Source organism: Caloenas nicobarica, chromosome 3 (assembly GCF_036013445.1).
Source record: "Caloenas nicobarica isolate bCalNic1 chromosome 3, bCalNic1.hap1, whole genome shotgun sequence".
Lineage (NCBI taxonomy): Eukaryota > Metazoa > Chordata > Aves > Columbiformes > Columbidae > Caloenas > Caloenas nicobarica.
The window spans coordinates 52,700,227-52,723,065 of NC_088247.1; the positions used below are offsets into that span (position 1 = coordinate 52,700,227).

The 22,839-nt window shown below is 41.2% G+C and overlaps 1 protein-coding gene across 1 annotated transcript in view; it reads left to right on the top strand.

Moving 5' to 3' along the window:
- SLC35F1 (solute carrier family 35 member F1) overlaps positions 1-22,839 on the top strand; it is a 238,621-nt gene that overhangs the window by 174,437 nt on the left and 41,345 nt on the right. The window contains exon 3 of the mRNA XM_065632013.1: positions 14,380-14,507. Within this exon, the coding sequence (XP_065488085.1) occupies positions 14,380-14,507 (128 nt within the window). The remainder of the gene's footprint in view (positions 1-14,379; positions 14,508-22,839) is intronic.

Consider the following 22,839-nt stretch of genomic DNA (forward strand, 5'->3'; position numbering starts at 1 on the left):
CTGTCACAACGTGAGACAGCAGTGATGCTTTCCATTTTTTGAACTAAAAATGTCTTGCTACCTACTCCTTTCTAGAAAACAAATCTAACTATATGCCTAAAACCAAAACAATTTGTTATTAACCCCCTTAACAGGATAAATCATCCTATTGGAGTTGTCTTCTAGCTCACTTAGTAGTAACAAAGATCTTTTATGCAAATCCTGAATATTGCCAGGCTGAAATTACTGAAGATGTGTGCATGTTGTTGCATACGCATGGAAGATGGTAAAGAGCATAACGATAAATTGATCTCTTCCATAAGATCACGGAAAGGCTGTCTGTGGTTTTCCATTAAAATCTTGAGAGTAAGAGAGAGAAATGGAGAGCAGGAAAACAAAATAAAATGCGCTATTTGAACTCCTAGTGCACTTGTGGCTATAGTCGGCTGCAATACTTGCTTGGGGATTGACAGAAATCCCGTGATCAGTGTGTAAATCACGGCATCTCACAGATCTCTGTAGGGTGTTTCTACTTCTTGCATAAGCCTCACGTCTCCACTAGCAAACCAGATAAGCACCCTTTCCTATGCAGGTACTGCACATGTGGTTTCAACAGGCGAATGCATATATCCAAGCAGCAGAGTTATGTCTGAGTGCTACCCTCATTCTCTTCCTTTGCCATCTGTCTGGCATGCTGAATTTTATGTCATTAAATATTAATTGCCTCTGGGGAGTTTCTCACTAGAAGAGCTCAGCCTGGTGCTTGCAACTAGAGACCCACAACTATGTGAATGTCCCAAAGGATCTAATTCACCTGGGCTGTCCTGCATAAATTTCACCTGAAACCTGTGCTCACATTGCAGAGCTTGTCTAACCATTGGTGGTAAAGTTGGCTGAAAGGGCGGAGCCTTCACAGCAGGAATACATTTCACGATTTATAGCTCTGCTCTAGAGGGTGTAAGCTGGGGATGTCTAGTGTTGCTTTCCCATTATGGGGAGCCCTGACTTTTTGTTGTGCACTCGCTGGGCACAAGGCTGCAGAAAGCAAGGTCATAATTTTAAAAATTTATGAGTGTTTATTTAAGTATCAAAGAATAGGAACAGTTATGGAATGTTCAGTGGTGCCTTCATTCTTGTTTGATGGGGTTACAGAACTTTCAGCTTTCTCTTCTATAGTTCAGGGATCAGTAGCAGCTAATACCTCCTTTTCCCATCAAGTTCATGTGCAGGTTCATCACCTGTAAATTGTCTTCCCTAAAAAAATTTCATCCAGTTTTTCTTTACAACAAAAAGGTTTTGTTGATGCCACTGAGTGTTTTATGGGAGTTATTATATTAACTGCATTTCCTGAAAGCTTATTATGCTACTTGTCTCACAGTGTGGGGCTGTTTTGCTGTTGCTGGCAAACAAGATTTCACACTTATCCATCGTGACCTTTATGATGGAGTTTGAGTCTTCTACACTGAAACCGAGGTAACATGTCTTCTCTGAGAGGGTCAGACAACCTGCTCAGGCTTTCTGACTGTCTCGTCTTGTATAATACACCTTCATTCTGCCTGTGCTGATGAGTTTTCTGAGACGTGAGATTGGTAAGGTGACCCCTACTTTTGGGATGGTTTCCTCCTCTTGAAGCATTGTGCTGATGCATATATAAAATATCAAAAATGCTCTCTGCGCTGTGCAGCGCTCAGTGCTCTGTCTCTTTTATCAGCAGCCTGTGCTAGGAAGGTGCATTGACTCCCGTCTTTCATGTGCTGAACAGTTGTTGCATGACTGAACTGCCCCTGGGCTTCAACTGTGGAACAGGGGAAAGGCAGGAAAATGATCGCAGTTTCACAGCTGTACTGATGAGGTTGTCAAAGAATATCAATAGCGTCTGAGTCAGATATGCGTGCTTGTGAGCATAGGAAGATGTGCTCCTGAACAAAATGACAGATGGCAAGATGGTAAAGGTTCTGTTGGTGTAACTAACCAGCTAGATGTGTAAGAGGGCATCCTGTAGTTGTGATACATGGTTGTAATTCATGCATTAATAGTTGAATACCTCATCAGTTGGTGGAATTTCTGCTTGGCTTTTAATTGCTTTTTAATTGCTTTTAATTGCACAGGATGCAAGTTCCTCTTACTCTAACCCTACAGTTTCACATCATAGAACTTCATGTTGCAGTTACCAGCCAGAATATCTTCCTAACACATCAGTTATTCCTCTTCCTAAAAAAAAGAATCTGACGTACTTAGGTATTATTTTTCAATGTTGCAGAAAGGCGATTACTGTGCCAATTACTGTTAAAGCATGGGCAACATGGTAAATAAATGCCAGTGAGGTATTCAGCAATTTGCTTATAAATCAGTATTCATCTAAAGGCAACACTTTTCTCTAATAAGGTTGCTCATTGCAAGTATCACTGCTTTTTTACTGCTGGAGATTTTTTGAGCTCCATGGCAATCAGCTGGGATCAAGGGAGGAGCAGTCACTCCTTACAGCTGCTGTGTCAAGTTTGCATACCTATCAGCAGGGTTTTCAGCTACACATTCTCTTGAATTCTTGGTGGGGAGGAGTGGCAGATGTTTAACTTCCAGTGCACCCTGCTGAGCACCATATGATGCAGTAACACACGTTACAGGAGAGTTTACGGAAAGTGACTGAGAGTTTCAGAGACGACAAGTGTCGAGTGCTGATTATTTCAGGAGGGATCTCAGTATGCCATTGCCATCTACTTGTATTTACCCTGAAGCCAAAAACGAGAGTATTAGCTGTTTCTTCCAGTGTCAGCCTATCCCACCGATCTCTTCTTGCCTTCCCAGGACTCCCAGCTCTCCTGGGACTGGACCCCAGTGAGCACCAAACCACCGTTCTGGGCAGCACCTGCTTATGTGCTGGCGCCAGATTCTGCCTCTAGCACCAGCTCCTCCTGTAACCATACTTGGCTTTTCCAAGATGCACAGTTCAGTTTCATACTGGATTAATTACTGGAGTTTCTCTTATTACAGTAGTACAGCAAGTAGCACATGTGATACTGGTCTTTTATTGATTAAGCAGCAGCACAGTGGTATTAGCTCTCTTGCTATATGATACCTGAGGATCTAAACTACAACACTTTATTGTATATATTTAATGAGATGCTGGATTTCTCAATCATACTTTTATTGGCTATCACTTTCTACCATGGAAAGGTAATACATATTATTCTTCAGTTAATTACTTTTTCAATACCTTAATCATGTGCTCGATCTCCAGTCATCTGTAGCACTAGATACCTTATTCAGGTTATCATACCACTGACTGTCTCTCAGTTCTACATCCCTCTTTAGGTAATTTTTGCCAGACTTTTGGAGGACTGCAGACCTCCAGCTTGCCAGCATAGCATCTAACTGCTTATCAGTCCCACTCTCAATCTCCTCATTATTTTACTTGCATGGCTACAATAACGAGATTTGATATTTTTCAGACTTCATAGACTAGCTTAAGACTACACTAGGCAGGGACACAACATCTCCTTTGTCTGTGAATCTTGGTTATCACTTTGTATGCCAGTTGTTACTTTGCTCAAAAACAAGACCAAGTGGGGTTCAGTCTGGGCTACAAAGCTGCTTTGACCAGTTTACTGAAGCTACGCTGGTGCACACTGTGCATTTAATTAACATTTAATGTTCTACCTAGAGCAAAACAATGTTTGAACTGTATAGCATCAGCTTGCACAGCTCTCTGCCTGTCGAGTATGACTCCACTTACATGCTAGTCCTGACAGCTGTGCTTGTGAAAGCTGGCAAAAAATACACAAAAATGTACTACTCTGACTATACATATGCTAGAGGTGCTTCCTAAACCTCTAAGTTGTCTTGTTACACAGTTTGGATCATGGAAAAATTGTGTTTTTCTTGTCAGAAATGCTACCAACCTGTCTCCATTGCAAAGTTTTTCTAGCCCAGTTCCACCAGCTCAGGAGGAAAGAAGTGCTCTCCATTGTTTCTGTTGTCCCCAGATCGCTCGCTTTTTTATGTAGATAGATATATGGATGTATTTGTTTATCTGGTTATTCGATACTAATATTGCTAAATTTCCAAAGGCCCATTGACACCCCATTGTTTTAAGTACACTACAGGTATGCAACTAAGTATCACCTGCTCCAAACAACTTGTCATCTAAAAAAATATCTGGCCTGGTCGGTCATTCTGGGTAACTCACTCAGGATTATGTGAGAATGAATAGCCAGTTTCTTTAGCAGAATTGCCTATAAATGTCTCATTGATGCAGTAGCTGTGTGATGCCTTATGCTAATTAATTAGCATGGTTTAGTGATGGTTTATGGTTTTAGTAGCATACATTAGTCATGCTGCAAAGGATATAACAGAGGCTGGGTTTGAGTATTTTTGTTCATTATAGATGCAACATTCAGCTTTCTAACGTGTATGACTCCTGAAAGTATCACGAAATAGGCAAATTATTGAATGCACCAGCTCTGGGTGTTATTTAAAGCTGTTGTGTTCCACATATTTCTATGTGCTCATGCCTGCATTTCCTCTATTCTTAACTGGGTTTACTCATGCCTTTTGGAATTCTCGCCATGCATAAAACAAGGTGCTCATGCTGCGGCCAACAATGAAGGAGCCACAATGGGTTGGTGTGTCTTGCATGCTTCTCTTGAGCCTCTGCTGCTGGTCACCTTGGAGACAAGAGGTGTCCTGGATCGGGCCCACAGTTGGTTTAACCAAGTGGCAGCTCCTAAATTTTCTGCTTCATGTGTAATTAGTGATGTTTCTTGAATAATCTGTGGTTGTTTTGATGTGAGTTTTTTACTATAACCTGTGATGGTGACACATTCCCAAAGCTTCCATATTCCTCCAGGGATCGTGTTTAATATTTAATTTGGAAGCTTAGCAAACCTTATTCCAGTTCACCAGCAGTGGTGTAAGGAAAGTCCCAGAAGGGGAATAGCTGTTAGCTTTTCCCATGGCTGCTACTGCAAATAGATTTTCTTGAAGAACCGAGTGTATGTTTGCAGCCTTTTAACACAGAAGAATACCGAAATACCCCTAGAGATCATGGAGCATCTGTAAAGCGATATTCATCTGGAGCCCTCCAGTCCTAATGTATTCCAAACTCTTCAGCTATCCCCTTGGCCCAGGGCAATGACGTGAAATAGTGCTGAGTTTTACGGTTTTATATATTTTCAGTTAACACAGTTGACTCCAGGTGCAGTTCTAATCCTGCCAGCAATGTTTCTTTAGCATCAGCTTCCTATCTTATTCCACTTTAAAATGCCCTTTTAAATGTTAGTTTAGTTGTTATTAGACTAACAAGATTTGTCACAATCTTAGAGTGTCTATGTGCCCTTAACGCTCGTACCACAAAAGAGAACACTCCCATTTTCAGTTATGCACCAATAGCCTTTTTTCTCTTACTAGTACTATCCTCTTAGTAGTCATCAGCAGGCAGATTTCTTTCTTAATAGATGTAAAAAACAGGTTCTCTTTCATTCTTACCACATGTTGTGTGCAGTCCTTGCTTGTATTTCATGCCACACCTGCTACTGGGTAGTAGTTTGGTGAGCCCCAGAACTGGCATCGCCTGATCTCCTGGAGATTTACGACTCCTGTTGAATGAGCTGGTGCCTCAGAAGATGCAGTGTCCAGAGTCTGGTGTCTAATAGTAGCGAGTTTACCGCCAAGCCTATAATTAGTGGCAACGATGGTAGGTTTTCGCTTTTCTGCTCAGTTACCTATTCCCATTAAAGCTGTAGGAACTAATACCTTTGCACGCTATCTGTGTCAGATTAGGTTTAAACTGGATCGGTATGTTCAAATGTTATTGATGGGGAACAGAGAAAGATACACACTCCTTGACTTCCTTATTCTCTTCTTATCGTCTTCTAAAGACAAGACTAGAAATTCAACTTCAGTTTGATCTGCTTGTTCTATGGGTCATTAATAGTAATGTAAATTTGCACTGTGTCTTTCTTTTTCTTTTCTTTTTTTTTTTCCTGCTATCCCAAGGAAATCTCATGCTTTGGAGAATAAACTTTATAGGAATCATGAATAATAAGTAGATAATTCATTATTCATGTCTGTCTGCTGAGGGAAAAAATGTCACAGAGTGGGTAGGTGGCTAGACCAAATTTTTGTGATGAGTTAACGAAAGGGGAAAAAAAAAAAGCTCATGCACCATAACTAGTTCCTCTACCTTAAACAATGAACATTATTTCAAGATCGTTTGGCTTTAAGTAAGTCTTGTGAATATGATTAACATGACCAAGATTATCCAGGAGGATAAATTACTCATGCAAATTACAGATTTATGGATGATATACAGAAATATATACAGATTTCTTTTATTTCACTAGCACTCTGGTAAATTTGAAAATCAGATTTTTTTTTTCTTCTGAAAACCTTTCTTTTCAGTGCTATAAGTAGCTTCCTACTAGATAAAATAGGATAAAGAATGAAAAAAGAGCCTGAGTGCAGAGCTTACCAAGTAAAAGAATAGTATTGTTTTAGGCTAGACTAGAATAGAATATTTCAGTTGGAAGGGACTCACAACAATCACCTAGTTCAACTGCCTGTTTTGAAGAAGTTCTGTGTGAGAGTGAGCCACCCCCCATGCTGGCAGACCACAGTGTTAGCTCAGAGGTAACTTAAATCTGAGGGTACTGTAGATCAGAAATCAATTTTGAAAATTTCACACATGAAGACATAAGGACATAATCAAATGTCAGGCCTGAGGGAAAGCTCCAGCTTCTCAGTGTACTCATATCCCTCTGCGGTACAGAGGTGTAAGTGTTTTCCTAGGGCACAGTTTGCCATTTCAGTAAAGGCGCTTACCTAAGTTTAGGCTGAGAGACAAAACAACTTAAATGAAAAAAATTATGTTCTGGGAGCATCACAGTGTTTTTTGTCTTGACATCTTAAAGGACTGAAAGTTTAGAGGTCTATTTCTTCGAAACAGTACACCATTCAGAGCTTTCTTCAGGTCTTACATGGTTCTTGACGTGGTCTGTTTCTTGCAGGAACCCGTGACAGTAACATGCAGCATCGTGTCTGCCACCGAGGGAAAAACTGTATGTAACCTAGTGGGCAGGCACATAGAGAGAAACTGAGGCATCTGCAAAATCACCAACTACTTTATTGTTGTAGTTTTAGTTGTAATTTACTCTTAAAAGTAAATTGTATGACCAGTAATCTCAGGAAATCAAAAGGCATCTGAAGATTAGCAGATGTAACCACAGATCTTAGGCTGGATCAAAATCAAGGCACCAGAAGTTAATTCTTTCATGTTCTTTGAAAATGCATGTTTATATTCCTAGATCTGACTTCAACTATTACAATTTAGATCCAGGATCGAACCAGACTGATTTGCGAAGTCTCTAAAAGGAAATAACAAGTCGAAATACTTGAGATGAGCTTGTAATGTAGTAATTGGAAAGCTATGCTATGTGATGTTACTAGGCTAAATATATTCTAGAAAAGAGGAGGCTCAAAATGACAAAAGTAGCAGACAGAAAGGGCACAAACCTTACCCTCAGTCTGTGTTACTCCTATGATAATCTGAAGATCAAAGGTTATATAAGGTACCTTTTACCAAAGTGCCAGCCAAATAAATGTTAGTGTGGTAGAAACATTATGGGTGGATGTTCAAATACCAAGGAGTTGAAGCAGACAAGGAAAATCAATAGAACCCCTTCAAAACTGAAGAATCCTGTTGATTGTGACTGGTAAATAAGATTTACTTCCTGAGAAGGTGAAAACACGTTGTCATAGTGTAGCTCACCCCTGTCGAGGTGTGTACGCCAGCTCGCATCCTATGAGTGCATCCCACCTCAGCAGCACCACTGGTTGCAGGTTTGCTTCAACACGCACGCCAGGAAGACCTGCAACCTGGTCATATGCTGCATGTCCACAGCAAGGGGGTGATGGTGGCGGCTGCTGGGTTTGTTCAGTGGCCCAGTGATGGGTAGGACACGTGTATGATTCAGCCTGCGTCAGAGAAGGGGGGAGTTGTCCCCTGCCTAGGTCCTCTGTTAGTTGCTTCTCACCTCCCACAGGACTAACAATTTGGTCACAGACTGCCCAAGGGAACAGTCTGAAAATTGATCTGAAAACCCAAAAATCTTTGTTGCCAGGTGGCTCTTCGCCCTGGCTCACTGTGCAGTCCCCCAAACACCAGTGCTGGCATGGGGCAAGTGGCAGGAACGTGTGGCCAGCAGCTGGAGGGCACGGGAGCCGCTTGTGGCAGTGACTCGGGGCCATTACATGAGCTGCATGTCTGTGGATTACCCAGTTTTCCCACCAAAGGAGAAGCAGCAGAAGGGAGCTGTGGATAAGATCAGGTTGGATAAGATCAGGTGTTCTGAGCAGGCAAAAGGAGCTGAGGTTATCTAGTGTCCCAAAAGGCTTACTGAAAACATGGTATAGGACAAAAGCAGTGCAGCCTATAAGCAGTCATCCGTAAGGTGAGCAGAGTATATTCAAGTGTTTCGTGAAGCCAGACTGGAGAAGCATTCCTGTAAGAGAACATTTTCTCGATTGCATAAATAATTAAGCAGTGGTGGTGTTTTGCCTTTTGGCAACAGTATTACCATAAACTAGTCATCAGTAACACAAAAAGGTACGAGGAAATAAGAAACCACTCTGGGTCAAGGATTTAAAGTCACACAGAAGAGGTACAGTTCTTTTGAGCTTGGTGGAGAGCTCAAAGCCATCTACCACAGGCTTTAGGTCCCCTGAACCAGCAACTTGGCCAAGTAGGACACAAGCAAGGTTTTATTATTCAGGCTTGGGAACCTCTTGGCATAGTAATACAGAGAAGATGTGTGTTACCCCTCCATGAGTATTACCCCATTTGGCTGCCTCCTCCTCCAGGTCCTGTGGCAGGGCTGGATGACTACAAAGTCTACAGAGAAGCTGTGTTGTTACTGGTGAAGTTGTGTACCTGCAAGACTTGCTATAATGTGTGAAAATGGAAGAGAAACAATTATCCCATAATTGTGCTTTGTAACTGAGATTCGTTTTCAAATAAAGGGATAATAAGTCAATTCTGGTCTAATCTTCATCCTCTGCGAGGCTTTTGCCTCTTTACCACGTCGCACTTGACTCTGACGCTCCTGTGAGGGGCACGGAGGAGCAGCGTGGCCGGCAGCCCTCCCTCTGTGCTGCCTCCCCCCCGCGAGTCTCCTGCCCGCATGGAGATCTGCTCTGCTCTGCTCTGCTCTGCTCTGTGCTGCAAAGCAGGAGAGCACAGCTCCTCTGAGCTTGATCTAAAGAACAGGTTGTCATCCGAATTAAAAGCGGGGGAGTCTGCAGCAGATGAAAGAGAAGCAACAGGCTTCTCTTCTGGTCTAGCAGTGCTGTTATTCTACCTGTGTCCCAAGAACATATACAAATAATTCCGAATTTGCTGTCTTAATGGATGTTGTGTTTCTCTTATTGTACCTTTCTGAGTGAATGTGAAAAGGGTTTTGCACATGTGTATATGCATTTTTGGTAGACACAGCACAGCTAAAGCATCTTTTAATTTTCTCTCTAATTTATTTTTAATTTCGTAACCCCCCATGGGTAAATCCTTATTATATGATGTAAAATCATCTCTTCTACAAAGCGACTTATTTATTGATTTTTAATTTGAGCCAGCAGAGACAAAACTGTAGGGTTTTTTTCCAAACACTGAGAGCTTCGCTATATGTACAACTGTCAAGTGTGTGTCTCGCTGCAAAATTAGGAAAAAATCTAAAATATATACCTATCTTTCTAGAAAGGGTAAAGAGAGGGGGTTTGTAATTCTCAGTGTTAGCTGTATGTTAGACTTCTGAATCTTAAAACATGTAGATTTAAAAGCAAATTGGATATTATATTTGAACTAGACTCAATATGAAGGCTTACATTTTCGAAAGCTCGAGTGCTGACAGGAGTTATGGTTTGGTTTTGTTTTTCGAAAGGGGATCTCCGTCAAAAGATGGCACTGTCTGAAGGTGGCATTACTGTGTGCACTCACATAAGTGCATGTTCACCAGCATCAGTATGTGCTGTTGGCTTTAAGCTAACCTGCACACTTTCTGGTTTAGTATTTGTTTATATTACTGGCTGGAAGCCTTAGTCACAGCCCTATTGAGATAACAACAAAAACACACAATCTGACATAATCTCTCTTCACTTTATGTTCAGGAGGAGAGTTGTTTATTTTCAAAACAGTGGTTATATCATCCTAAATAATTCATCTGGGATATGTTAGGTGAAAAATGCTTTAAAAATGCCTTACCAGCTGGTTCGGGTTTAGGCATCTACGTTTGGTCCTTCTGGCCTACAATGCTTACGACTCAAAAGACCTGACTAATTTGGTTTGAGTTGTCATCTAAGGGAATAAAAAACCCAGATAGCCTCTTTTTGGTTTTAATTAAATCATAGAGTCATTTAGGTTGTAAAAGACTTTTAAGATCATTGAGTCCAACCATAAACCTAACACTGCCAAGTCCACCACTAAACCATGTCCCTAAGCGCCATGTCTACACATCTTTCAAACACCTCCGGAGACAGTGACTCAACCACTTCCCTGGGCGGCCTGTTCCAGTCCTTCATTACCCTTTCAGTGAAGAAATTTTTCCTAATATCCCACCTAAACCTCCCCTGGCACAACTTCAGGCTATTTCCTCTCATCCTATCAATAGTTATTCAGTAATACAGAGCAATTAGAAGATATTTTTCTTCTATAAGCCACCGATTTAAGGCCTGTTCCTTGATTTTTTTTGCCTTGAATTAAATTATCCTATCACTTGTTACTTGGGAAAAGAGACTGACACCCACATATTTTTTTTCTCCACTTTGTTTTTGTGCAAAGGTGATGTTTATTTCTATTCAGGATGCAGACTTTTGAATGAAGCTCTTGATTACTTCTGCTTCTCATTTTAGCCTTCCCAAGTTAAGTCAAGGCTCCTCACTTACCTCCCTAACTCCCATGTCCCTTCTCCTTGTTGTCTAAATTCACTGAGGATGCCACCTGTGACTGCTGACCAGAGGTCCTCTCCTGCTGGCAGCCCATGCCTTCTCCAGGCTGTCTTCCACTGTTGCTTTCTACTGGGTCATTCTTCCGTGACATTTGAATGTGGTGGCTTTATTTCAGCCCCATCTCAACACCGGGACTCCACCAACCTCTTCCTTGGTTTCCTCATAGCATTGTACTAACTCTCACTGCAGATGATCATCATCTTTCTCCTGCCCTTCCCCCCAGAAAATCTCCCACTTCCAGGAGCAATTCATTCTCTCCTACGAATTGTGATGACAATGCCAAAGAAATGGAGAGTGGTAAAGAAAGAACAGTCCCCAGATTAACAGTGTTAAACATGCGTTGCTTTTTGCTCACATATCCCTCAAATGGGGTCCATCAGCTTTGGTGATGCTTGTATATCTGCAGAACTGATATCTTAATGATAAACAATAATAATAATGTGGGCAGAGGGGCCTGATCAAAAGCCAGACCTTTCTTACACACTGAGTAATGGGAGGTGCAGTGAGTGGAAGTGAAGACTAAGTATGTGTCACAGAGAAAGGTGCAGCTGCTGCACAAGACTTTTTTTCCAGGAACAAATTCTTTATTTTATTTCAGTCATGCTGAAAGCTTCTACATCTCTCTGCTTTCCACTGAGCAAGGCAAAGACACCTGCTGTGAAGCTAAACCAACGTTCATCAGAGCTGCACAGGACCTGCATAAATTCATTTTGGTGTTGCTTTTTGCTCTGCCCCGCCTTCTCAGCTGAACCTAATATTTTGATGTTTAGAACATCTCAGTGCTGCAAATCAAAGATAAAATACCACTTGCCAAATATTTTTTCTTATTTCTGTCAGTAGCAAAGAAAGGATTGAGAAAGCAAAAGAGAGAACCATGTATGTCAGTTAAAATTGTAGAAGATTTAATTTCCATTTCTGGAAACTCTGACTTTACTCGTTAGCCAGAAGTCATGGCCATACAGTAGTTTTTAAAACTAACTTATTTGGCCACATCTGAGCAGCGCAGTGGTCTGTAGTTGGAAATGGAAGCTGGAGAAAGCAAGCACCGGCAAACCAAAGGCACCAGAAGAGTCCTCAAGCCATGTCCATAGTCCTTGTTCAGGCAACCCAATCCCAGTGCAGTTCTTGAGCCTGCTGCTTCTTTCCGCCCTGTTGGTACCACCAAGGTTCTACGGTAACAAAAACAGATCCAGGTGGGATTTTCTCTGCTGGAATAGAGACTGCAGTTTATGTCTTTGATTTTTAAGCTTTCTCTTTACAATTGAAATGAAAAATCACTCTGAAATGTTAACCATGCCATTCCATTGCATTGATGTTTTCCATTTGATGTTTTAAAGGTATTATTTAGGCAGCATAAAAACTGGAGATCGAGCTTCAGTACCTGGAAGGAATCTATCTACATGTTTTACCTTGATTTTAGTAGGAATTATGACATCTAATTTCAAATGCTTTTTTGAAAATACCTCCCTAAATGTATTAAAAAACAAGATCTAAAATAGTGCTCTTTCTGCATGCTCAAATCGTCATAACAAATACATAAATGTAGTCATAATTCATGTCTAAAGGGTGAGATTTTGGTTTTTGTGAGTTCTCCTGTGAGTTGGTGGCAAAAGGAAAGCATGGTATGGTTGAATGTACAGACTCCTTATTTAGGTTCTTGAATAATTAGCCTACTCACCATCTTGTTTCTGCTGTTCCTCTGCTGCTTACTGAGAGAAAGGGAAATAGAACAAGGAAAGGAAAGGAAAGGAAAGGAAAGGAAAGGAAAGGAAAGGAAAGGAAAGGAAAGGAAAGGAAAGGAAAGGAAAGGAAAGGAAAGGAAAGGAAAGGAAAGGAAAGGAAAGGAAAGGAAAGGAAAGGAAAGGAAAGGAAAGGAAAGGAAAGGAAAGGAAAGGAAAGTTTTGCACTCAGTGTCATTGTCACTGTGACAAAGAATTAGGTTGTTGCCTAATAATATCCCGCTGGAAGTGTATGTGTTCATCTGTTAATCAACGAATGTCAAATGATTCAGGTGCTTTGTTCAAGTAAATATGCATTCAAGCGACTCAGTGGGGCAAAGATTTAATGTCTAAGATTTCTGAATCGACTTCTGAAGTAATTATCCATTTTTCTGTGATTGCACCTTAGAAGAGATGAGATAGTCCTGTGCTATAGAGACCCTGCCATTTCTGATGGTATGGCAGCACATATATCACTGTGTCTGTTTGAACCAGAGAGCGAACACACTTGTGATGATGGAAAATGATGAGGGAGAATTGGAAAGCCTGAGCAAGTTTTGCTGACAACCGACGAGAGTGTTCCTTTTCTTCTGTATTTTCCAACACTCAGTTCGATGATTACAGGCACTTAGAAAGGCTGCAGGAACATCAACATGGGGTGGTTTTTTTAAAGCTTTCAAGACAATTCAAATTCAATTCATAGTACTTTGGCAGTACAGGTCAACCCTACTTAGATCCCTGTTCTGGCTACAGACTCTTAAAGACCTCCAGTTGTACTGTGTTCAGTCTCATTTGGTTTGCCAGTCCCTTTCACAGTGGGGTCCCATCACATGTGGAGCTTACTGTAATGCAAATAAGTAACAGGTCTGCCCGCCCTCGCTAATGAGCTGGTTTCTTTTGAACAGAGAACAATAATAATCCCTAGCCTAGCATGAGGAATTCTTTGACCTTTTGAAAGTTGTGGGTTTGATCTGCAGGCGGTATTGTACTGTCTGTCTTCACATGGTGGAAATTAAGTACTGGGTGATTGACAGGGCTCCCTCAGAAGGCAGCAAACCTCCTGCTTCAGAAATCGATCCTGGGAGCAGAGCAACCTGTCACGCAGTATCCGTTTGTCTCAGTGCAGCCTTTCTCTAAACAAGTCTGATATTTTGAACCTCTAGGTTTGTAATAACCATCCTTGCAACAAGATCTGTAATCTGTCCAAAGGTGATGCTGTCACATTCCTGCTCTAATATTCTGTCATATTTGCAAATACTGGCAAAACCCTCTTACATCATGTATGATACAACATTTATCAGTATATATGGAAAGTATAAATGTATGTAATAAACTGCTCCATTTTTTAGCATTTTCTATGTCTACATGTATGTGTATATTTAAAAGTAAAACTAAGAACACATTTACAGTCTGTCCAAGCTGCACTTGTTTATCCCAGTGTTGTTTACATTTCAAGTGAAGTGACAATCTGACCCTCACTTATTACTTCTCCAAACTGGCAGGTTTAATATCTGCGAGACCAACAGGGTGTGTTGGTTTTCACCTCCTTACAATACCTCTTTATATATGGTGCTCTTCAACTGCATATTGTAAATGCAAGAGATCTTCTAGATAATTTCTCTTGACAGGCAGGTGTTGTGTGCATGTAAACCTAACTCTTTTACATAATTCTTCTTCTTTATTATCACAGGAGAAGAAAACTTGCTGGCAATCTTGAAAAGGAGATGGTGGAAGTACATGATCCTGGGGATAATAGATATAGAAGCCAATTACCTGGTAGTCAAAGCTTATCAATACACCACTCTTACTAGTGTACAGGTAAGGATTCAAAGGATTTTCCCTTTTGAGGTAAGGTAATAGGCCCAGTGGGGTCAATGGTGCAGTGTCCATTGGCTTCATTGCACTAATAACTAGTTGCTGCCTTTGTCTTCTGTGTACTTTTTAATTCTGTATCATAAGACACATTTTTTCTTATTGGACTATTTTTATTAATCAATATTTTCCAAACTGTACAAAAGCATACTGGCTTTCACTTTATTATTATTTATTATTTATTTCATTTTATTTTCCTGTGCTAAACCGTTAATAATCACATTTTTGGCATCATCTACTTAATTTGGCCCTTTTAAGGAAATATATTCAGATGGACTGAAGTGTTTTTCTTACTTTATATTGTATGAAAATACACGAGCACTTAGATCTGAGTGCAAAAGTTGTCTGGTGGGTTGACCCTGGCTGGACACCAGGGGCCCACCAAAGCCACTCAATCACTGCCCTCCTCAGCTGGACAGGGGAGACAAAATATAACAAAAGGCTCATGGGTCTAGATAAGGACAGGAAGAGATCACTCACCAACTACCATCATGGGCAAGACAGACTTGACTTGGGGAAATTAGTTTAATTTGTTACCAATCAAATCAGAGTAGGATAATGAGAAATAAAACCAAATCTTAAAAACACCTTCCTCCCACCCTTCCCTTTTTCCTGGGCTCAACTTCACTCTCAATTCCTCTACCTCCTCCCACCAACAGCACAGGGGGATAGGGAATGGGGTTGTGGTCAGTTCATCACACGTTGTCTCTGCTGCTCCTTCCCTGTCATGGGGAGGACTCCCCACACTCTTCCCCTGCTCTGGCTGAGGTCACTCCCACATGAGGCAGTTCTCCATGAGCTTCTCCAACATGAGTCCTTCCCATGGGCTGCAGTTCTTCACAAAATGCTCCAGCGTGGGTCCCTTCCACAGGGTGCAGTCCTTCAGGAACAGACTACTCCAGTGTGGGTCCCCCATGGGGTCACAGGTCCTGCCAGCAAACCTGCTCCAGCCTAGGCTCCTCTATCCATGGGGCCACAGGTCCTGCTAATAACATGCTCCAGCGTGGGCTTCCCATGGGGTCACAGCCTCCTTCAGGCATCCACCTGCTCCAGGGGTCCTCCATGGGCTGCAGGTGGATCTCCGCTCCACCGTGGACCCCCATTAGTTGCAGGAGGACAGCCGGCCTCACCATGGTCTGCACCATGGGCTGCAGGGAATCTCAGCTCTGGCACCTGGAGCACCTCCTGCCCCTCCTTCTTCAATGACTTTGGTGTCTGAAGAGCTGTTTCTCATGCATATTCTCACTCCTCTCTCCAGCTGCTGTTGTGCAGGTTTTTTTCGCCTTCTTATCTATGTTATCCCAGAGGCGCTACCACCGTCAATGATGGGCTCGTTCTTGGCCAGCAGTGGGTCCATCTTGGAGCTGGCTGGCACTGGCTCTATTGGACATGGGAGAAGCTTCTAGCAGCTTCTCACAGAAGCCACCCCTGTAGCGCCCCCCCGCCAAAATCTTGCCATGTAAACCCGATACAGGATTTTTAGGATTCCATAAATAGATCTGAATGCAGAAGTTGTTATTAAGTAAAATGAATGTAGTTACGATGAAGTCTTACTTCAGTGCAAGTAGTTAGATGTGTTGTGTTATATAACAACTTAGCTGCAGCTATTGAATAGTGTACTCTCCCTTAAAAAAATCATACGTGCAGTGAACAAAAGTTAGGGTAGCGATTTCTCCAAAGATCCAACCTGTATATTTTAAATACAAACACAAAAGAATCAGGGGTCTTCCTATTGAAGTGGAAGAGTGAATAATAGAAACTTTTTTAAGAGACTGGGAAAGATCTGTCTTGGGAAATCATTGCATACTTCCTTGCTACTTGTTCTAAAACAAACCTACTCCCTTTTTACACTATCTCTAAATAACTGGGCAACACTAGGTAGTGTTCAGTGTATTTTACACCTTATTTACCTGAAGTTTGCTTTAGAGCCAGTGAAATAGAGGACCACCAGATAATGTTCTGCAGAATCAAAGCTAACTAGGAATATACCTCATCCATAGTTGAAGAGTGATATTGAAAAACACTGAGCTTGTTTAGCTGAATAAGAATGAAAAATAGAAGAAAACCATGAATTCAAGGAATCTTAATGTGATGTTTATGTTAAATATTCACAAATGCCTCAGCCATCAGAATCTTGGTTTGGGAATTCTTTGAAATGTGCCCAGGCAATGTAATTTTCCTTTTAACACTTTTTCCAAGTCAGATTACTGAGTACAGAGTAAAGCATAAATCCATACTGTCTGATTTTATAGCTACTAAAAGTGTTGAAGAGAAAAGCAAAAGCTGAACTGCTTCTTTTGCGTGTTCACTCATAGCAAGCAGAAATAGCAGACTGAACAAGACAATTCAGGTCATGAAATCCCATCTTCCACAGCCACCAACAAGCACGTATCAGAGGTTCATCTGGCTGGACCCAGGAAACACCAATTCCAAAAGATGCAAAACCTCCCACTCTTCTGCAATGAGCGCGGACTTTAGTGTAGGACAGGGGTGCCAAACTCATTTTCACCGGGAGGCATTTAGGAGTAGTTACATTTATACATTATCCTAAAATTACATTCGGCCCTTTGAAGGCAACCACGAGGCTCCTGAGGCCTCCTGGTGAAAATGAGTTTGGCACCCCTGGTGTAGGAGATCAAAAACTACAGCATGAGGAGGAAGCAGGCAGGATTGTTCAAGGGCATTGCTGGTGTCTCAGCAGGGAATTTGTTACCTGAAATGAGCCTTTTTAGACTGAGAGAGAAAGGAAGGGTGGAACAGGAGAACTGTCATAGGGCACAGACTGTGTCATGTCCATTTTAGACCTCTTCCACATCAATATTACAACAGAGTTCAGGTCTCTTTTCCATGCAGCTTGAAAGAAAGAAGAGGTAGAAGCTCAAATGCTGTCAACCTTTTTTCCAGGAGTGAAATGAATGCAGTTGTCTCCTTTTCCAGTAATTGTCCTGGATTTCTCAGATACACATGGAGTGACTGGTAATACCTGCTGCATTTTAAATTCATGCCTTCATTTGAATGAGATCCTAAGTGTAGACAAGCCCAAAGATACAGTGAGAATGGGACGAGGATGAGGTAATGCATTAAGATGTTGAATCAAATGACACATTTTATGAAATGTAGCCAAACACCCTATTTCATTTAAAGATGAAGCAGAAGAAGCTCAGGGGATTATTCAGCCTGAAACAGTGTTGGTCGAAGTGTGTAATAGTATGAAATGAAGGCTGAAGAAACGGAAATTAAAAGGATGAAAAAAACCAAGCTTTTCCTAGAATCTGATTTCTGAAGAAGCAAACAGGTCCAGTCTTTCAGGAGCATCATCTGAAAGGCCTGATCCTGCAAGAGCACTACCTGTGAGGCCATAAATCCTCACTGGTGTGTAGCAAGAAGTGTTCAAATCCTTTCAGAATAGAGACCTGAGAAACCATTGCTACCTACCACAAATCCGCACAGCTTCAACTGAAGGCTGTGGGAGCTGTGCTGATGTCCACACTGATTGAGAATCGAGCCCCTCGAGTCAATTCTGGGGAAGTTTATTCTCAAGAGGCTTTACACTAAGGCTTTTCTGATGGGAAGAATATAAGAGGTTTTGAAGTTGTCACTTCAGTAAATGACAAATCTTGCAGTATTTTTATAGTGGTGGTACATGGACCATTTCAGTAGGAAATCAGTTTTACAGCATATACTTTTTTTAACCATGGTATCTCTGCTCCGTCACGCAAAACTAACATGTAAGTGTACTGGGCTTGTGGTGCTTTTAGGCAAAAACATTAAGCTGCTCCCAGCAAAAAGCCAAAGTTTAAATGTAAAAATATACCTTTATTGCAATTGATTTGCAGTTCTGCTTCTACCAAAAAACCTCTAAGCAGCCAATAGCTTTGTTTCTCTTAGGACTGTCAAAGTTTCTAGTTTAAACTCTTTTTGGTTCATTTGGTTGGTTGGTTTTTGTTGGTTTTGGTTTTTTTAATTTGTTTGTTTTTTGTAATTGACATTATCTCATCATGGTTCCAGGAAAAGACTGGCAATGGTGCCCTACTTTTCACCACCGTTTCACGCCCAAGTCTTTCCTATACTTTTCTTTAAGAATCCATTTTGGTTTTGGTCTGGGAAAACAGAATTTTCTTATAAACCTTCCTATATGTCATTCACTGGATGCCTTCACAACTACAGTGAACGAGGACACACAAAGGCATAAATCAGAGATTAATATGGTACCTAACCTTTACTTTTGGATGTGCTTCTGATTATTTCAAATCCTCATGTACTCTGTAGTTGCTGTCTGAGAATGTGGCACTCAGTTCCATCATAAGATGAAAAACAAAAACAAAAACACAACCAACAACAATAAACAACTAAAAATAAATGATCTCCCTTATAAACTAGTTGACATAAACAATAGATTGAAAACCAATGTACTGTTTATGTTTCAGACATCAAGGTGTAAGTCAATTGCTAAGGCTAAAATCCAAGGTACCCTTTAGGTACATGCAGTGCAATCCAGGGTCAACTAGATTTAATAGAACAATCCAAGAAACCCACACCTAGTTGTCTACATACCTAAAATGTCATAGACATCTAACATCCCCTGGTCTATGTGTACTAACCTGCTGCTCAGAGCATAATCCTGGGACATGAAAACGTGTGTTTGAACCTCTCAGGTTGCTTCTTTGGTAGCTTTAAGTTCTGAAAGAACTTGCATGCCCAGAGTGCTTCTGTATTGATGGAGACAGATGCCTAAACACCTGCCTCCATTTTAAAATTCAAAAGCTAAGTATTCCTACATCGACGTACCCTGAAGAACTCAATTTGTTAGATATGATCTTAGTATCCCTCAAGTGCTTACAGAAAGCCTAGAGTGCTTACCAAACTGCAAGGGTAGAGCCACCTTTTACATAAAGTCATAGCTGTTAAAACAGTAGACCACAGAGGAGGCTTGAGTTAACTCCGTCTTAGCTTCCCACAGCCATGAAAATGCTCGGGCCAGTAAATGAAGACTGTTCTCTAGAGGGTACATTTAAAAATTGAGTATACACCAGGTAGAAGGCACAGTACTTTGTCAGTGGATCAGTTTGATATCCAAAATGACATATTTCCAGAAGTGCCGGAGATCAGTTACATTTAATGCTCTCAGACACGTGTCCTGATTCCCATATGGCCAAAATCTTGCAAAATGATCTTTAGTTTCAATTTGATGCATTAATCTAACTTGCACTAGATTTTACAGCCTTCTTGCATGTCAACTGTACCCTGTTTCTCCCCAAATAAGACAGGTTCTTATATTAATTTTTGCTCCAAAATTTATTGCTGTTTTACAGGGATAGTTACCTGGACACTATTTAAATTGACTGTTTTTATGAACTGTAACTAGGGCTTATTTTTGGAGCACGGTTTATATTTCAAGCATCCTCAAAAATCCTGAAAAATCATCCTAGGGCTTATTTTTGGGGTGGGTCTTATTTTGGGGGAAACAGAGTAGCAGGGAAGAAAGTGCCTTAAACGCTCCATTGTAGACTAGTACCCAATCCCATAAACTTTTTTTAAAAACTATGCACTTAACTTTCGGGGCTGCCTGTGGTAATGCTTTCCATATTTATCCTAATGGTTTTTAGAACAACCCTGGTGTAGGCCTGTGGAAGGTTTAATAACTGTTCAAGAAGGATGTTGTAACTGCTATTAAAGACACCTTTTACACAGCAGATAAAATGAGTTACCCCAGAGGGAATTAAAAGATTGTGAAGTTCTTGCAGTTATTTATATTTAAGTATTTAATTTGTTTGAAACTATGTTTTGACTTCAGCTTTCCTGTACTGCATTTACAGTTCAGTGCACACATACATTCTACCAAGTCCATAACATCTTCCACTAAGCCTGTTATGATACCAGCACTTGCCAGGGAAGCGCTTTCTCATCACACCGATCTGCGTTATGAGGCAGGCTGCCCTCTCCCTTGTCCCCACGTTCATTAGCTCTCCTTTCTGCAATACACTGTTCTATCCACCTCTATGTTGCCCCGTTGTGTTGCACTGTCTAGAGGTAAAATTATCCTTTTTCTTTACTATGACATCACATAGAAATCTGGACTATTTCTGCAGTGCCTTGCATAGTGGTACTGGAGAATATGCATATGATGTCACAAGAAATAAGGCACTGTCAAAGAGAGAGCTATATTTCCAAATAGTGATTTATCTGGTAATTTATTCCTTGGGCAATCAAGCCTTTGATTGGCATGATGGAAACAAAGGTAGTAAAAGCTGGGATTTATAGACACCGGGAGACAGACAGTAGTTTTATAACTACGATGCTGATGTTCTCAGCTACTCTCAGATCACTGTGAGGCTCAGCAATACATCATACTTCCAATTACCTCTGGCACTTTTCGTACCTCAACAACTGCCACCAGAAAAGGAAAGGAGTCAGCAGTAAGTGCGTACTATAGGAGTGCCGGATGGCAATAGACTTTGCTTTGTTCTTGGTCCCTGTGGACTCAATGTATGTTGAGGTAGAAGGTTTGAGATCGTTTTGAAGCAAATCTAGCAGGTGAGGAGGAGGGGATGTACAGTATTGAAGTTGTTGATCCACCTTGTCCAGTGCCTGCTAACTTGGAATATCTCAAAAACAGAGATAAATTCCACTCCTTCCCTTCCTTCCCACATCCTATGCGTGGAAGACTGACCATACTTTCCTGTTGTGCTTCAGGGCAGTGAGGCAATACTGCAATGTTAATAAGGTTTGCAAATCAGCATTGTGGAGAAGTGCTGCACGCCATACATGTATACTGTGAGAGTCTGTGGGGTGTGTCTTGCATCTGATTTATTATTGCACTTCAAGTTGCTGTTCTGACTTTTAGCTGTGTTACGTATCTGTGGCTTGCAGAGCAGCCTCTACAGTGTCCTTAGTCTCTCTACACAAATTTGGAGTCAACTAAGCTCTCAGACTCCAGAGCTCCTGCCTCTAATAGCAAAATTACCCTGAGCCACATTTTTTACTAACATAAATATGCAAAATCTCATTGAAGTCTGTGGAGCTGCACCCCTTACAACAGCAGAGATTTTCGCATTCTGTGCCCATTTTGCATATTCTTGCAGGTGAAATGCAAAAGCAGAGGTTTTTCTGCAGGAAACAAAGAGGTACGTCCTGGGGTTGTTTTTCTGAGACCATGATCTAATCCCCTGCGTAGTTTACGGCAGCTGGTGACATGGAGCAGTTTCTAATAAGTAACATTGAGAAAATGGTCTTCAAAGCCCATATCCAGTCATCTCACTTAGAGAGAAGCAAAACAGAAAATAGGGTGGGGGTTTTTTCTGCAGAAACATATGACTGCTGGCAGAGCTGTCTGCTGTCCTACAATGATCTTTTTCTGACGGTGCTATGTAAAATCAGAAGAGGAAAGCAATTAAGGGCCATTTCAGTGGCCAGTTTGTTGGTAACGCTGGTATTTGAGCAGATCACGCATAAGCACAGCTGGAGTGCATGTAACAAGAGGAGAGGATGAAGTGGTACGTTGTAAGGTTGGGTTTTTGTTTTCTTTTTAAGAGTTGTGTTGGTAGCAAACTGTCCACATGTAGAGTTGAGAGCAGAGGAACTGTGGGATGGATGTGACCACCACCTTCCATTTGACACAACTTCAAGAAGTCACTGAATTCCTTCTATGTACACAGAAAGCTGAAGCTGTGATATTCTTCATCTCGGGTGTTGGTGCGTTCAAGTCAGGTGGAGGTCAAGGTCTTTCAGTAGTGAAGGTTTTGAGGGAGTTTCTCTGTCCTCAGGGAAAAAGAAAATCCTGAGAACAGATTAAAGGAATTGATGGGAACAGTTATAGAAACATCAGTCATGTGGCTTTAAGACAAAAATTAGAGATCTTGTAGGCATAATACTGTTTTAAAGAGGCTTCAGACGGGGATCGTTCTTCTGGCTTTTGTTTCTTCCGTGTCATGGAAATTAAACATTTTTACTTTTTTTTTTAAACAAATGACATCACTAACTGATTCTTTTACCAGTCTCCCTACCTGGAGTACCCTACATTTTGGATGGGTGAAAAGATTAATAGCTTTTACAGTAATTCCCTGATTATATAAAAACTGTGCAATGAAGCGATCAAGTTGTGATGAGATAGCAAACAGAAACACAAAAGGTAAAATCAATGCTGCTTTTTAATTTGAATTGCTTGAAATAACCCTGTCAGAAATGCTGGCAGCATCCACACCTTCCCTGCAGAAGGTTTCGGTCGCAGGGCAGCGTGATCACGACGCAGTTCCCCTGGCAGCCGGCAGCCAGCTCTGTG